The 18,188-nt window shown below is 37.6% G+C and overlaps 2 protein-coding genes across 2 annotated transcripts; one reads left to right on the top strand and one right to left on the bottom strand.

Moving 5' to 3' along the window:
• Positions 1 to 10,841: 10,841 nt before the first annotated feature.
• LOC104090556 (uncharacterized) lies at positions 10,842 to 11,426 on the top strand. Its single transcript, XM_009595679.1, has one exon. The coding sequence runs from the start codon at positions 10,842 to 10,844 to the stop codon at positions 11,424 to 11,426; it is 585 nt and encodes a 194-aa protein (XP_009593974.1).
• Positions 11,427 to 17,124: 5,698 nt separating this feature from the next.
• Positions 17,125 to 17,739, bottom strand: LOC104090553 (uncharacterized). Its single transcript, XM_009595676.4, has one exon. It carries the CDS (start codon positions 17,737 to 17,739, stop codon positions 17,125 to 17,127), a length of 615 nt encoding a protein of 204 aa, XP_009593971.1.
• Positions 17,740 to 18,188: the final 449 nt, after the last annotated feature.

An 18,188-nucleotide genomic window follows, 5' to 3' on the forward strand; every position in this document is an offset into this window, starting at 1 on the left:
ATTGCCTATAGAACCCGGCGTGCCCGAGGAAACTTCTCACTACCTTTACCGAAGTGGGCGGTGGCAGCTTCTCAATCACATCAACCTTAGCATGGTCAACTTCAATGCTCTTGATGGACACTCGATACCCCAACACTATTCCTTCTTGTACCATAAAATGGCACTTTTTCCAATTCAGCACCAGATTTATCTCTACACATCTTTTGAGCACTCTTCTTAAGTTGTGAAGACAATCTTCAAATGAATCCCCCACCACGGAGAAATCATCCATAAACACCTCCATAATATCCTCCACAATATCAGTGAAAATGGCTAACATGCACCGCTGGAATGTAGCCGGTGCATTGCAAAGTCCAAAGGGAATTCTCTGAAAGGCAAAGATGCCATATGGACAAGTGAAGGATGTTTTCTCTCTGTTTTCCGGGGTTATTTGAGATCTGGTTATACCCCGAGTATCCATCCAAGAAACAGAAGTGGGACCGCCTAGCTAACATGTCCAACATTTGGTCAATGAAAGGCAATGGGAAATGGTCCTTTCGAGTGGATGTGTTCAGTTTCCGATAGTCCATGCAAATCCACCACCCCGTGACTGTACGAGTCGAGATCAACTCGTTATTCTCATTTTGTACGACCTTCATTCCTCCCCTTTTTGGCACACATTGGACAGGACTGACCTAGTTGCTGTCAGAGATAGGGAAGATGATACCCGCATCCAGCCACTTGATCACTTCCTTCTTTACTACTTCCTTCATATTCGGGTTCAGCCGTCGTTGATGCTCCCTGGAAGGTTTGTGCCCCTCTTTCAGAAGAATCTTGTGTATGCAAAAGGCTAGGCTGATACCCTTTATGTCTGCCATGGTCCAACCAATGGCAGTCTTACATTCTTGCAATACCAGCAATAGTTGCTCTACCTGTACAACTAGCAAACCAGATGATATAATAACATGCAAAGTAGAATTAGGCCCCAAGAAAGCGTACCTGAGGTAGGCTGGAAGCGGTTTCAAGTCCAGTTGTGGTGGCTCCTCTATTGATAGTTTTGCAGGTGGTGTTGCTCGCTCTTCTAAGCGTAGGGGCTCGAACTAAGGTTCCCTTTTCCAGAATCCTTGACCTTCGAGAGCCATGACCCACTCTGCCAACCCTTCACCGTTCATCTCTTCCAAATTCATCAAGCAGGCTTCTAGTGGATCCTTGACATTAAGGGTCTCATCCTCTTCTTGCAGTATCACATCCACGGCCTCCACTAGTGAGCAGTTTGCAAATTCACTGGGTTTCCTCATGGATTGTTGAACGTTGAATATTATTTCTTTATTTTTCAACCTCATTTTCAACTCTCCAGTCTCACAATCAATTAATGCTCTCCCAGTGGCTAAGAATGGCCTTCCCAGAATGATGGGTATCTCTTCATCCACCTGACAGTCAAGAATAACAAAGTCTGCAGGAAATATAAATTTTTCCACTTGCACAAGCATATCATCAAGAATTCTTGTCGGTCTTTTGACTGTGCGATCGGCCAGTTGCAGCAACATTGAGGTCAGTCTAGCTCTGTAAATGCCCAGTTTTGTTTAGATTACCAAGGGCATCAAGTTTATGCTGGCTCCCAAGTCACACAATGCTTTAGCAAAAGCATAACTCCCAATAGTGAATGGGATAGTGAAGCTACCTGGATCAGACACCTTTTGGGCCATAGGTCTTGTCACTACCGCATTGTAGGTCTGTGTCAGTGTTACAGTGGACAGGTCGTGGAAGTCAAATTTCCGCGACATCAGGTCCTTCATCATTTTTGCATACCCTGGTATTTCCCTCAAAGCATCCATCAGTGAAATATTCAATTGAATCTGTCGAAGCATTTCCATGAATTTCCTGTATTGATCATCTTTCTTTTGTTTTGCCAATCTCTGAGGGAATGGTGTAAAAGTCAACCTCTGTCCACTACTTGATGTCTTTTCTTTGTTGGAAGCTTCTGGCACAAGAGGTGCCACCTGTTCTGAGACTTATTCACCGTCCTTCTCCTTACCCTTGTCAACTTATGCTTGTTCAATTACAACTTTGGTGAGCTCTACTGACTCATCTTCCTATAATGTAGCTGGCGTAGTCTCTCTCATAAATTGAGCAACTTCTTGCTCTCTGTCTAAATCTCTTCCATTCCTGAGACTCACTGCCATTAGCTGATTTGGGTTCTGTTCCTTTGGGTTAATATTTGTATCTGCATGCAATGTTCCTTGGGGGGAGATTGTTCAAGGCCATAGACAGTTGTCCCAGTTGAGTTTCAATGCCTTTGATTGCTGAATCATGTGCTGCTAACTTTTCTTGCATCTTACCATTTGTTCCAATGAGTTATTGCAACATATCCCTGATTTCTACCATGTTGTTGTCCTGTTGTTGATGAGGTGGTTGGTAGGCCAACTGTTGCTGGCGCTGCTGATTATAGCCCTGTTGCCTTTGATAAGGCACAACTTGACCTTGTGGTTGTGCGCCTCCAAAATTGGGGTTGTGTTGGCAGGTTGGGTCTGTACTGTTGGTTTGGTGCTGGTCCCCATTGTTGCCCACCTTGCCTCTAACCTCCAAAATTATTGACATAATTCATGTTTTCTCTGAAGCCCTGATTGTCATTCTCTCCACTCCACGAGCACATATATGACTGGTTTATACAAGGAGTGCACAATCCTCCATTCGTTGTATCAATAATGTGCGCTTGTTTTGTACCCATCTTATCAATTTTCTTTGTCAGTATGCTCATCTGAGTCATGAGAGTGGCTATGTTCTCTGCATGGGAATTGTTTGGGTCAAGAGCAACAGAATGCACTCTTGGTGTAAGTGTCGTTCCTCTAGCCATCCAGCCTGAATTCTGAGCCATCTTGTCAAGAAGAATCTTGCACTCTGTGAATGTCTTGCTCAAAAATGCACCCCCAGTTAAAGCATCTACATTGGCCTTCAAACTATCTGCTAAACCCATGTAGAATCTCTGTCCCAGCATCTGATCTAGAATGCCATGGTGTGGATTCTTCACTAGCATACCCTTTAACCTCTCCCAGGTTTCTTGCAAGGTCTCAGTTGGTTTCTGCCTGAATTGCAATATCTCATCAATCTGGCTTGCAGTTTTGTTGGGAGGATATAACTTGTTTAAGAAATGTTTGACTAATTCTTCCCAAGTGGCTATGGAGTTTATTGGGAGCGAATTCAGCCAAGTTTGAGTCTCTCCAGTCACAGAGAATGGAAACAGTAATAGCTTGAAGGCTTCAGGAGTCACATTCGGTTGTCTTTGGGTCACACATATTAATAGGAAATTCTTCAGATGTTGTTGTGGGCCTTCAATGTATGACCCGGAGAACAATCCCTTATTTTGCAACAGATGCAGTATGTTGTTGGTGATCTAGAATGTCTCCACTTGTATTTGAGGTATAGCAATGGCGGTGGCTAAGTTATCAGCAGTTGGTTGTGCCCAATCATAAAGAGCAGCTTCTGGCACAAGAGGTGCCACCACTCCATTGTTTGGGTCAACCCGATTATTCCGATTATTTTTGTTGACATCGTCCACGTTGTCCATTTCAATTTCGAGTGTGTGTTTTTGTTGTAACTGTTTGTTCTTCTTGTTGGCTCGATTTAATGCCCTGAATGCTTTCTCGGGGTCTGAGAGTCCTTAAAAAAGTTCACCAGTCCTCGAAGAGCTTCTAGGCATACACCTGAGTCACAGGAGAATTCAAACGTGAGAATTTCAATGGAAAAATTTAAACACCGTAAGAAATTGATCTAAACTAAGAATCCTAGCAATTCTTCTAAGTTGTAATAAATAACACCGTTAGTTCCCCGGCAATGGCGCCAAAATTTGATCACGCCCAACTATGCCCTGTAAAAAGGACTAAGCAGTCGCTGCAAATATAATCCGATTCAAGTGCGGAGTCGAATCCCACAGGAAACTAACCTATTTACTACAACTTTAAATAATGCTAATGATAAGCTGAGACAACTTCCGGATGTAAGAGTTTTATGAATAATCAGTGGAATTTATTTAGCTAAGGAAAAATGATAATAAAATTAGCAATAATCAAGACTAAAATTGAATACAAGGGTAAAAGGATCTACGTCTATTGATTTTCCCAATTGCCGGATTAATTCTTAACTCTTTAGCTATAATCTCGCCGTAATACTCTATGAGGATTATGAGTTCCGAGCTACCGTAATTACCTCTAGATCAATTACGATAATTTACTAGAAGCATTCTCTCGAACTACTCTAGTTAACAATTTATGCAACTCAGAATTATCCCACCAAAGCTTCGTTATTTCTAACCCCACTTTTAAAATCAAGTAATTAATCTCTTAACTTATCCAAAAATGGTGTTGTTCAACAACAATCTAACCAAGTGTTCTTTCTCAAGCAACACAAGGTAACTAGACACGATTAATCAAGGGCCCTTCCAATTAACCACAATACAATACGTAGTTGAACAATCATAGAACAAACACGTCTCAATTATAACAAAATAGAGTCAAGACTTCATCCAACAATTGGTTCCATCAACCCTAGATAATAGATTTAGCTACTCATACTAATGGAAAATAAATCACTAAAATAATTCATAATCAACAAATAGAAGTATGAAGAAGAAGATGAAAACTCTTAGGAAATTATCCGTCTTCTCTCCCTCGTTCTTGCCTCTAAAATCTTCTAAAAACATCTCCCACTTCTGGGCAAGTTTAGGTTTCATATAGGTTTAGGTTAGTCGCCTAAGAAATTACATAATTAACCCTGTGTGTTTGGCTTTCGTCCGCCCGTCCGCGGCCGTGGATTCGACCGCGGATCCGGCCGCGGATTTTCACTGCCTCACTGCCTTGAGTTTGCGGACCAATTCGCGGCCGCGCACCTAGAGGGGTCACCTCGCTTGCTTTTCTCGCTCCTTTTCGACCGGGCTAACCTTCGATTGGCCTTTCACACTACATGTTAACTCCAAAACACTTGTTAGCTCCCTCCTAGCTCGGAGTAGCTCCTGCAAAGCATCAAATTTTTAATTAGAGCATTTTGTTATCTTTTAGCATTAAAATATCAATAAAGTGCGGCTAAATTAGAGTATAAGTAGTGTCTAAATTGCATAAATATAGCCTACTATCACCTCTCTTTTAGCAAGTGCGTTCAATTTTGATTGAAGTGCGTTCAAGATCCTCACTATCTTGCATAATGTTAAGTGCAACATTATATGTAAAAATATTATCTACCACTATTTCAGATCGATTTAAATTAATCCATTCACCATTAGAACTTATTAAAAGCTTCCCACTCACTTGAGTCTCAGGTTCATAGATTTCTTCAGGAATCTCAGAACTAATCAGATCTTGGGTCTCTTCAGGGGATCCCTTCATAGTATCGTTTTGATCATTTGTCGATTTTTTTTCCCGAGGATTTCGATCCTTAGAACCCAAAGGCCTACCACGCTTCAAGCGTGCTTTAGGTTCATTAGCTCTCATGCTAGTAGATGGTCATGTTGGGACATCAATTCGGATAGGCACATTCTCTACAGGAATATGTGACTTAGTTATCCTTTTCAATTCAGTTAACGCATCTGGCATTTGATTTGCTATATTTTGTAAATGGATGATCTTCTGGACCTCCTGATTACATATAGGGGTACATGGATCAAAATGAGATAATGATAAAAAATTTCACACAATTTATCTTTTGATTTCCTTTTTCTCTCCCCCTAATTGTGGGAAATTTATTTCATCAAACCGACAATCTGCAAATTGAGCATTAAATAAATCTTCCGTCAATGGTTCAAGATAGCGAATAATAGAGGGTGATTCAAACTAAACATATATTCCTAACCTTCTCTGTGGGCCCATCTTACTGCGCTGTGGTGGTGCTACTGGCACATATACAGCACATCCAAAAATTCGTAGATGGGCAATATCTGGTTCATGACCGAAAACTAATTGCAACGGAGAATATTTATTATAATGTGTCGGTCTGAGACGGATAAGTGATGCTGCATGCAAGATAGCATGGCCCCAAACAATAGTGGACAATTTTATTTTCATAAGTAGTGGTCTTGCTATCAATTACATGCGTTTAATAAATGACTCTACAAGGCCACTTTGAGTCTGAGCATAAGCTATCAGATGTTCAACTTTTATCCCTACTGATAGAAAATAATCATCAAAAGTTTGAGATGAAAATTCTCTAGCATTATCAAGGCGAATAGCCTTTATAGGATAATCTGAAAACTGTGTCCTTAATCGAATTATTTGGGCTAATAGCTTTGCAAATGCCAGGTTGCAAGATGATAGTAGGCACATATGAGACCATCTTGAAGATGCATCTATTAGGACCATAAAATATCTAAACATCCCACTTGGTGGGTGAATATGTCCACATATATCCCTATGTATACGTTCTAAAAAGGCAGGGGATTCAATGCCAACCTTCATTGGTGATGGTCTAGTGCTCATTTTGCCTTGATAACAAGCATCACAAGAGAATTCATTATTTGTAAGAATCTTCATGTTCTTTAATGGATGCCCACTCGAATTTTCAGTAATTCGTCTCATCATTATTGATCCAGGATGGCCCAAACGGCCATGCCAAAGCACAAAAATATTTAAATCAGTAAACTTGTGGTTTACGATAGAGTGTGCTTCAACTGTACTAATCTTTGAATAGTATAATACAGAAGATAAAGTTGGTAACTTTTCTACAATGCACTTCTAGCCAGAAACATTCTTTGTAATACAAAGATATTCCATATTCATTTCATCTATCGTCTCAACATGATACCCATTTCGGCGGATATCTATAAAACTTAACAAGTTTCTTCGGGACTTGGAGGAGAATAATGCATTGTCTATTATAAGTTTTGTTCCCTTAGACAGAAATATAGTGGCTCTTCCGGAGCCTTCAATCAAACTTATATTACCAGAAATTGTTGAAACATTTACTTTTTCTTTATGCAAATCAGAAAAGTGTTTCTCTTCTTTGAATATGGCATGAGTTATTGCACTATCAATTACACAAATATCTTCATGATTGGTCTTTGATCCAAACATAATTTGAGGATTATCCATATTCTTCAAAATGACATAAACAAAATAAATATGATAGTAAACATCATTGTCAAAGCATAACTTTTATTTATGTACAACAATTACATAACCATACTATCTATTACAAACAACAAAAATTAATATATTTATATTTCTACAAATTCATCACTGATCACATGACTATAGATAATCTTCTATCAGGGGTAATGTTTATCCATAACGGAGTACCGAAAGGATAAGCTCATTGTACCAGATATAGATAATCTTCTACCGGGTGTGATGTTTATCCATAACGGGGTATTGAAAGGATAAGCTCATTATACCAGATATAGATAATCTTCTATCCGGGTTATGTTTATCCATAACGGGGTACCGAAAAGATAAGTTTCTTCACGAGACTTATTTCCAATAGAGTACTAAATAGATAAACATATTTACGGCGGAGTCTCATATAGATAAGTTTCTTCAAGAAGTTTATTTACAACGGAGTACTAAATGAACATCCATAATATAATATATTTACAACAAGCATAATATAATTTCAAAAATAGTCGAATTATCACATAGTTTCTATGTAAATGGATAAAAAAATATACATTTTAATTTGAAAGTTAAATGTGCTTAGCCAACTATTACAAGGACTAACATCAGAATTCGTTAATAAATGAGGGACAAGAAGCGCAATTATCCAAAGAAGGAATGAAGATAGAAATTTGATTAGTGCAATATGAAAGAGTTCAATAATTGAGCACTACTCAACAACTGGGCCTGCAGACTTAAATTTCTTTCTTTTTGGATAGTCGCTTTCGCTTTGGGAGTTGCTTTTTGCTTTTAGTAGGTTTAATAAAACCTAATTCCCAAACAAAGACTTTGGAGGCCACAATCAACACACCTGAGTTTACGTGCGGAAATAATCATAAACAAAGCTGCCGTTATGTATTTGCACACTTCCTTTTTTCATCTTCCCCACTAAGAGGAAGTGTGTACACGAAATTGACGAAAAATTTGTAAAATAATTTATTCAGTGCAAATTGTTTTAACTGGTCAGTAATGTAGTAGCAACATGTATTCAGGTAACATGATCATTTGTGCTCTTTCAATTATCAATTCTTTTTTTACAAGTTGATACAAAGAGACTGCTGATTAAAAATATATTTTCTTTAAACTTTGGTCTTTTAATGCAAAAACACAAATTGAATTGGTCGCAAGAGAAAACTAGTATGGTTTTTGTCTTAACACCACTGCTTTATTAAATGTGGTGGGTACTTGTGGGCAATAAAAAGCTGTACTGTAACTTTCACAAAAGCCGCCTTTTTTTTTTTGCATGCCACCTTCCCCAGTATTCATCTTTCCCAATTTATACCTTTTTTTTTTAGTCAATCTTAAAAAAAATATTATATTTTTTAATTTAAAAATTATTTAATGTTAAATTATTTATTTCACCCTTAATGAGATGATTTATATTCACACAAATATTTATGATTATTTTAGATCATAAATTTTAAAAGTTTTTTTTTTCTTAAACTTCTTATTGAGTCAAACACACCACATAAATTAGGACGGAGGAAATATATTTTAAGTGCAACACACTAATATATTTATTCATTCTCTTGTGACAATTGGTGTAGGTTTAATTGCTACATATAAAATTTACAAAAAATTAAATCAATCACACAGACACATATATAGAGTAGAAGGAAAGAAAATTCAAGTGAAACTAGTGGGTTATCTCCGCCTGCTACTAATATTGTCCAATATTTACCCTATACTACGATATGATTGGTTGGCTCATGGTTTCTTCATACACTCTTCTTGATTTGGTTCATACTTTTTTTAAAAAAAGAATTTGGGGAATAAATTCAATAGCATGCCTAATGACATGCAAATAGACTGCAAAGATATTCAAGCAGGTAGAGGAGCGTCAATTAACACCCCTTGAACAAATTAGGTGACTTTATAGGCATAAACAACTTTATATACTTCATTATCATGGTTCATGGGCATCTAAATTGGCTTCCCCCTTTTATATTTATGAGATGGATAAATACCAGTACTCTACGCAGGCGGAGTCAGAATTTGAAATTTATGGGTTCGGAAGTGTAATCATTTTAAGTTATTGGATTCTAAATTAAAAGGTTGTACATATTCAATGGATTTCTTAAGACAAATACATGACTTGAACAAAAGCTCCTGGGTTCGGCCGAACCTGCATGCGGTACTCCAATATCTGGTCCTTTATTACTATTTCTGTTCATTATATTATTTTGGTAAGGTAACAATTCCTTTATTGGATAATTTTACTCCCAAATGGAGGAGGGATACCTATAAATACTAAAGATTTTTTTCAATTCTTTAATTTTATTGGTTTACTTTTGTCGTATTTCCATTTTTCCGTACAAACGCTTACTTTGCTTAATTAGTCTCTCACTGAAAAGTTGAAAAATGAGAAAAGCGTACCCTCATTAGAGGAATGAATATACTGATAAGAAATTTGCGTAACTCTTTTTAATCTTAATGTGTATAACTAAACTTGTTAATTATATTATGTGACCTCAAATATGTCTCGATGTTCAACTATAACAAAATGAGTGGCTAATGTTTATTTGTTTTTAGTTGGATAATGCGTGTATTTTTTTCTTTATTAAATACGTATTGTGTATGGAGATCATATATCATTGGTCTGGTCTTGTGGCCATATTTGATAACTTCACCTGTAAGATATGACCAAAAAATCTGTTACTAGGGCTTGCTGGTTCGGAATGATCTTCAGCCAATTCCAATTATGAACGACAAGAAATGTCAAAGTTTTAATGAATATACGAAAGGTATAACTACTTTAGTAGAAGACTTGCAAATTCAATTTTTAAAGTTACTAAAAGTATATACATAACACGATGAAATTAATATTCAACTCCCAAAAATTTCAGCAGCATAAAAGTTTCAAGGGTGTCACGCCACCTTGTTTTATACACTAAAAGGGCAGCCTAATGCACTAAATTCCCGCTATGCGCGGGGTTCGCGGAAGAGCCGAACCATAAGGGTCTATTGTACGCAGCGTTACTTTGCATTTCTACAAGAGACTGTTTCCACGGTTCGAACCCGTGACCTCCTAGCTTGCTTTATACACTAGCTTCATAAATTTTAATTGCGTGATTTAATTTTGACCATTGGACCAATGATTAAAGCCTTCTTCAAATCATTGATATGAATATTGAAATGTATTCGTCACTTAATTGTCCAATATCAACCGGAAATTCTCCTTAATCGCAGGTTTAATGAACATTAGACAAGCGTGCACGAAAAGAAACCATTTAATTAATCAGAATTATTAAATAAAGTAAGCTGCTTGCTTGGAAAAGTCTTAATTACTCCCTCCGGTCATCTTAAGTGATTTTTGGCCTTTTTATGCATGGTTCATAATATTTGATTTTTTGAATTTATCAAAAAGGAACTAGTATATAAAACAAGCTAGGGACATTGACGGGGCGGGGATTAGGGCAAGGGTCGGGGGATGGGACGGGGCCCATAGGGGGTAAGAGGAACAAGGGTGCCAATAGATTGAGAATTAGATCATGGAATATAGGGACATTGACGGGTAAGTCTATAGAGCTGGCGAAAATTCTCCAAAAAAGAAAGGTAAATATAGCTTGTGTTTAGGAGACTAGGTGGGTAGGATCGAAGGGGGGGAATGCTGACGGGTATAAGTTGTGGTACTTCGGAGGCGTGAAAGGCAAGAAAGGAGTGGGTATTTTGGTGGATAGGGAGCTTAGAGAGTCAGTGGTAGAGGTTAGGCGTGTGAGTGATAGATTGATGGCGATTAAGTTAGTAATTGGACGAAGCACTCTGAATGTCATTAGCGCTTACGCGTCGCAAGTGGGCTTGGACGATGAGGTTAAAAGGCGATTTTGGGAGGAGTTGGATGAGGTGGTGCGGGGTACTCCGCCTACAGAGAAGTTATTTATAGGAGGGGATTTCAATGGGCATATTGGATCGTCTGCTAGTGACTATGGTGAGGTACACGACGGCTTCGGCTGTGGGGTTAGGAACGGAGGAGGCACTTCACTGTTGGATTTCGCTAGAGCTTTTGAGTTGGTGATCGTGAACTCTATTTTTCCGAAGAAGGAGGAGCATTTGATTACTTTCCGGAGTATGGTGGCTAAAACTCAGATTGATTATCTTCTCCTCAGGAGGTGTGATAAGGGGCTGTGCGAGGATTGTAAAGTGATCCCGAGTGAGAACCTCGCGACACAACATAGACTCTTGGTGATGGACATCAGTATCTTGATAAAGAGGAAGAAGAGGTTTGTACGGGGCCAGCGAAGGATCAGGCAGGGAGTCTTGACTAAGGATACTGCGCTGGAGTTGGAGGGGAAGTTGGCGACAATGGGAGCCTAGAAGAGTGGTGGAGATGCTAGCGGTAAGTGGACGACGGCGACGGATTGTATAAGGGAGGCGACAGGAGAGGTATAAGGGGTCTTGAAGGGATACCTAGGTGGGCACCGAGGCGACTGGTGGTGGAATGACGTGGTCTAGAGTAAAGTAAAAGCAAAGAAAACGACTTACCTTAAGTTAGTGGAGAGCACCGACGAGGAGCAGATGAGAGCGAACAGAGAAAGGTATAAAGAAGTTAGGAGGGAGGCGAAAGTAGCAATCACGGAGGCTAAGACGGCTGCATTTGGGCAGCTGTATGAGGAATTGGTGGGTAAAGGTGGGGACAAGAAGTTATTTCGGCTGGACAAAGCAAGAGAGAGGAAGGCTCGTGATCTGGAGCAAGTGAGGTGTATCAAAGGCGAGAAAGGTCGTGTATTGATGGAAGAAGCCCAAATTAAGCAGAGATGGCAGTCGTATTTTCATAGACTTCTGAATAAAGAGGGAGACAGAAACATCGAGTTAGGGGAATTGGGGCACTCCTAGAGTCACCAAGACTTTAGGTACTGTGGGCGTATTGAGGTGGAAGAGGTCGTGGGAGCAATGCGTAAGATGAGCCCAGGCAAAGCGACTCGACTAGACGCGATTCCAGTGGAATTTTGGAGGTATGTGGGTAGAGCAAGTTTGGAATGGCTGACTGAGCTGTTTAATGTTATTTTCAGGATAAAGAGGATGCCAGATGAGTAGAGGTGGAGTACGATGATCTCGCTGTACACGAACAAAGGGGATATCTAGAATTGTAACAACTATAAGGGTATTAAGTTACTAAGTCATACCATGAAAGTTTGGGAAAATGTGGTGGAAGGGAGGGTAAGGAGGGCGGTATCAATATCAGATAACCAGTTTGGGTTCATGTCAGGTCGTTCTACAACGGAAGCTATCCACCTTATCAGGAGGTTGGTGGAACAGTACAGAGATAAGAAGAGGAATTTGCACATGGTATTTATTGATCTAGAGAAGGCGTATGATAAGGTCCCTAGGGACATTCTTTGGAGATTCCTAGAGGTGAAAGGTGTGCCAGTAGCTTATATTAGTACAATAAAGGATTTGTATGATGGAGCTAAGACTCGGGTAAGGACTGTGGGAGGGGACTCAGAGCCTTTTCCAGTGGTTATGGGGTTACACCAAGGATCTGCGCCTAACCCATTCTTATTTGCTCTGGTGATGGACGCACTGCCACACCATATTTCAGGGGAGGTGCCATGGTGTATGTTGTTCGCTGATGATATAGTTCTGATTGATGAGACGAAAGACGACGTGAATGAGAGACTGGAGTTATGGAGGCAGACCCTGGAGTCTAAAGGTTTCAAGTTGAGTAGGACCAAAATAGAATATTTGGAGTGTCAGTTCAGCGAGGGGTCGGGGAATGCGGGCGTGGAGGTGACGCTTGACTCGCAAGTCATCCCTAAGAGAGAGAGTTTCAAGTATCTAGGGTCAATTATCTAGGGAGACGGGGAAATAGACGGGGATGTCATGCACCGTATCGAGGTGGGGTGGATGAAATGGAGGCTAGCGTCTGGAGTCCTGTGCGACAAGAAGGTGCCACTGAAACTTAAAGGTAAGTTCTATAGAGCGGTGGTTAGACCGGCCATGTTGTATGGAGTTGAGTGTTGGCCAGTCAAGAATTCTCATATCCAGAAGATGAAAGTAGCCGAAATGAGGATGTTGAGATGGATGTGTGGGCACACTAGGCTTAATAAGATTAGGAATGAAGATATTCATGAGAGGGTGGGCTTGGCTCCCATGGACGTCAAGATGCGGGAAGCGAGGCTTAGATGGTTCGGGCACATGCGGAGGAGGATCCTAGAGGCCCCGGTTAGGAGGTGTGAACAATTGACTTTTATAGGTACGAGATGAGGTAAAGGGAGACCTAAGAAGTATTGTGGCGAGGTGATCAGGCAAGACATGTCGCAACTTCAGATTTTCGAGGATATGGCCCTGGATAGGGAGGTGTGGAGGTCGAGAATTACGGTTGTAGGTTAGGGGGTAGTTGAGCATTTTTCTAGCTAGTCTGATAGAGTTTGGTCTAGGTCTGCTAGCGGTTGTTATTCATCACACGATTTTTATTTCCATAATTTATTTATTTTTCAATTTTATTATTGATATACTTATTGCCCTTCCACTTATTTGTTGTCTCTTACGGTGCTGATTCTATTTGTCTGGTTTCTGTGTTGTTACAAATCTTTTGTCTCTGAGCCGAGGGTCTCCCGGAAACAACCTCTCTGCCCCCGGGTAGGAGTAAGGTCTGCGTACACTCTACCCTCCCCAGACCCCACTAGTGTGATTACTACTGGGTTCATGTTGTTGTTGTTGTTGTTGTTGTTGTTGTAAGAAGGAACTAATTTCTCTTTTCAAAGTTGCCCTTGGATTAAAGAGCCTAGGAGTAGTTTGTTATATTTTCAATTAGCAAAATTAAGGTTAATATAGTCAATTTCATTGTTAATTAATGCTAAAAGGTGAATTCGTTAATATGTGTGAAAAGATCCAAAAAATCACTTAAAGTAGACTGGAGGGAGTAATAATTATGGCAAGTTGATAAATTCGAAAGATTTATGTCTTGAGCATGTTTATTTTTGAAAATTGAACAATTGTTTTTTACAACAAATCATCTCTTGTTTTGTTTTATTAAAAAAAAGGAAAAGTAAAGCAGAAAATTGAAAATACCTCTTGTTTTAGCTGTAAATTCCAAGCAGAAAATGTTAGAGCTTGTTTTCCTTTTCTCTTTTTTCAGAATTGCGTTTCGGCCACATAAACAACTTTTTTAGTATATGTAAAACCTTTTCCCAAGTCAACAAAAAACCAATATTTTCTATAATTCAAATACCGAGTATTTTTTTTTTTTTTATACCTTCTAGCTTCTACTCCTGACTTATCAAGATTGATGTGTCTTTATGAACAAATTCAATGTTGGTTATGAGAAAATTATTGAAGAGTAGGTGCTTCAATGTGTCAACCTGAGTATTCTCCATCCTACAAAGTGATCAGTATAACAACTAATGGCTGCCAATTTGTGATTTAAAGAAGTCAATTTGTGACAATTTTCAATTAATTATTGTCAGAGCATACGACCAACACCACAAATGGAAGCAAATTAAAGTTGGACTGGAAATTAGTCCAGTGATTAATGCAACCTAATTACATAATCAAGGAATGATTGTGAAAATCATATGCAGTCAACCTTCTCTATAATAACCTCATTTGTTCCGATATTTTTTAGTTTTTATAGTGAATGACAATTATACACCTATAGCAACATTTACTGTTAAAATATTTTTTTGACTGTTATAGATAAAAAAAAAATAATCCAAAATTCAATTATTTTTTCTTTTTTAATGTTAAAATTAACAGACAAAAAATTTATTCAAATTTAAAATCTCAAAAGATATGCATATTTCACTAGTTAAATATTGAAGAAAGCTAATACATTATTAATAAATTCGTAACTACACATATAAAGATTTAAACTCTAAGGCAGACATTTTAAAGCTACCTAAAAAAATAAATTCTTTCAAGATTGATAGAACTTTGTAATTGTAGCTTTTTCGTAGATTTCATTCTCTTACTAGCGATATAACGCTTGAATTGGTGAAAAATCATGTCCAAATTTTCAGCAAAAAGACATCCAATAGCTTTCCCTTGAAGATAATCTAAGAGCTTAACAATTAAATTTTCTATCTAAATATTTCTGAAATTTGTCCAATAGAAAAGATATCATGTGCAAATCTTCAAATCTCATATCTTATGCAAGATACAAACTTTGTTTAATAGAAAATATTATGTGCATAGTTTTAAAATTATTATTAGTAATCTTAATGATTTTATATGACTATTATAGATGGGTAATTTTACAAAGAACGTTCTGATATAAATATGGTTGTTGCTGTTATCTATATGTAAAAAGCTGTTAAAAAAAGGTAAAATATAACTTGAAAAATCGATTCTGCGAAAAACTTGACTTTTATAGTAAATGTTTGTATAGAGATATTGTTATAGAAAGGTCTGACTGCATAAATCGATTTTACTAATTAAATCAAGGGAAATATAATGAAATCACACAGTAAGCATGTTAAAAAGTTTAAGAAGCAAGTTCAATAGTTAACAAGTGTCTCTCAATAAAATTTCGCTTTCTTACTTTCACAATGCGTAGCTTTTAATTAGTGACAAAAAGTTAGAACTTTTACAAACAATATATATCTTGCCTGCAATATTTAGTCAGAACTGACAAAAAATCATATCCATGAGAGATCATAATCCAATTAATTAATACTAGCAATTTACTTTATCTCTTCCATATGAATCGGTAAGATTGAAATGTTTTACTTTATAAAGCCTGATTAGACGAGATCGATAATAAAATATAGTACAGGTGATCAATAGAATAAATACAAAAAACTTTTATTCAAATCGTATTTGATCATAAGAGAGATTATTTTCTCAATGTCTTCTTTCTCTCTGAATTAAAAAAGAAAAAAATGAAAACAAGTGCCACTATTGAAATCAATTGTTTTTGTGGATGTGTCTGTCTACTGCCAAAGAAGGTTTACTTTTGGTAGAGAGACCCGCCTTAAAAGTAAGGGAGTTGCTTTACAGAACACTATAAAAACAAAATAAAGTGGTAAAATAGGGAGGCATTGATTAATTCAAATATTGTTTACACTCTAGAGTCTAGAACATAATTTGTTTAGCCTTTTGGAGTTAGTGGAATCGCATCTCGGTCAATTCCGTTCTCCATATAAGTGCCTCCGTTGGGGCAATTGACATAGTAGAATTAAGATTCTATGCTACAATTAAGGTTTATTGGACTAAAATAGTGAACTATGGAATATCAACATCTGAGACTGTCGAGTACACAATGTTTCATAATTCATTAAGTTTGCTTGAATGATGGAGTATAAATATGTGATATTGTATACTCTCTTTGTTTCAATTTAATCTTTTTGGGCTAAATTAACTAATTTTCTGAGTGAATTTAGACATAAATTATTTAAATTTACATATTTAAAAATGACATAAAAATTATTATAAGTCATAATAGTTAACAAGTTTAAAATTTTTAAAAACAAAAAATTGCAAAAGATATATAGTCAAAGAAAACTTTGTTTGACTCCCAAAATAGTAATAATAAGTTTATTCTTTTTTAAATAAAAAGGAGTATATGTATATTCACTTTCACTTAGGTTCGAAGGAAAGAATAATTTCTAACTTGCCAACACTGTTTTACTTTACTATAAGTCTATAACCGTTATGTTAATTAGTACTAGTATACATAGTCCCAACTTTTACTTTTTCTCCTGCTCCCAAGAAGAAAAAAGATAGAGCGAAAGAGATAATTATTGGAATCAAACTTTCAGGACTTAAGCCTCTGAATATTTCATAGTATTACAAATAAAAAAGAATAAATGGAAAGATTTCATCACAACTATATACTATTCCATAGGACTACATTTTTCATTTTTGATATTTCCACAATACCCCTAAAGGAAAAGGGGGGAAAAAACATCCACGGACAGAACGGAAAGCTGAAATTTTTACATGCAGTAAACTATATATGCATATACTTTCTGAGCTTCCAATTAAGTTCTCCATATTTCCAAATTACTACACTGAAAATTGAAACAATGACAGCTCCTGTATTGTTGTTTTTTATTGCATTGGCCACCGTTATTTATGGAGCAGGAGAAGCTTGCCGCCTCAAATCCCTGTAGAATTTTGATATGAAATTTTCAGCAGCTTCATCAACATGGCTATCTTCTTCAACATCTCTCAGCGGAAAAGGCGAGTCGGTAATCCTCAACTGCCTCACCGTCGGAGTCCTACCAAAACCCGGCAAATTATTAGCCGGCGAAGAATTATCATTCTGAAGCATCTCCATAGCCTTCATCACAGCCGCATTCATCACAAAAACGTCGTCGTCTGGGATGGCCGGCGCGTGAAAATGATGCGCGTGGTGCTTGCTTCGCTTGTTGAAGTTGAATGGAAGGTGGAAGGTTTTAGTGTAAGCTGGGCTGTTACTGCAGCTGAACTCGTACTCATTGGGTGGAGCGTGTGAGATATCTCCCACGTGCGAAGTGGCAGAAGATGAGGAATTAGACCATTGATGGGTCATGTGGTGGAACATGAGATTATGAATTGCGGCTTTGCTAGCAATTTTGCTACGCTTCATAAATAAGTTGAAATCGAGCATAAATTTTCTCTTTGATATGCCTTTTTTCAGCATGAAGAAAGCTACTCGTACTATGTTCCAGAATTTCTTTGCTACAATTGGCAAATTTTGATCCATTTTTTGTTTAAGGATTTGGTTCGAATCAGAAAGCTAGAATTTGTGATAGATTTGATGCTTTGAAAGAGAGGGAGATATATGGGAAAGAAAATGTTTTTGATTTGTTGGAATGGAAAATGTGTGAATGTATGAGAGGGTATTTATAGGTCTTCCGTAGAGGAAGAGGACGCTTTGAAGTACTTGAATTCCGACCCACCCCACCTCCCCCTTTCTTTTTTGTGTGTGTTACTAAAAATTTTGTGGCAGGAATTATTAGTACCTTACTGTTAAGTTAATTAAAGTGACAACATTGAGGCGCAATGCAGGGATACTTCGATTTAAAAGTTAGTTATATTTTATTGCTTTTTGCTTTTAGGTTTTAATAGATTATTATTACAATTGGTTATTTTTAAACCTAATTCCCAAACAAAAACTTTGTAGGCCACAATCCACACACCTCAGTTTTGTAT

The sequence above is a fragment of the Nicotiana tomentosiformis genome, chromosome 3 (genome assembly GCF_000390325.3).
Source record: "Nicotiana tomentosiformis chromosome 3, ASM39032v3, whole genome shotgun sequence".
In the NCBI taxonomy this organism is placed as follows: Eukaryota; Viridiplantae; Streptophyta; class Magnoliopsida; order Solanales; family Solanaceae; genus Nicotiana; species Nicotiana tomentosiformis.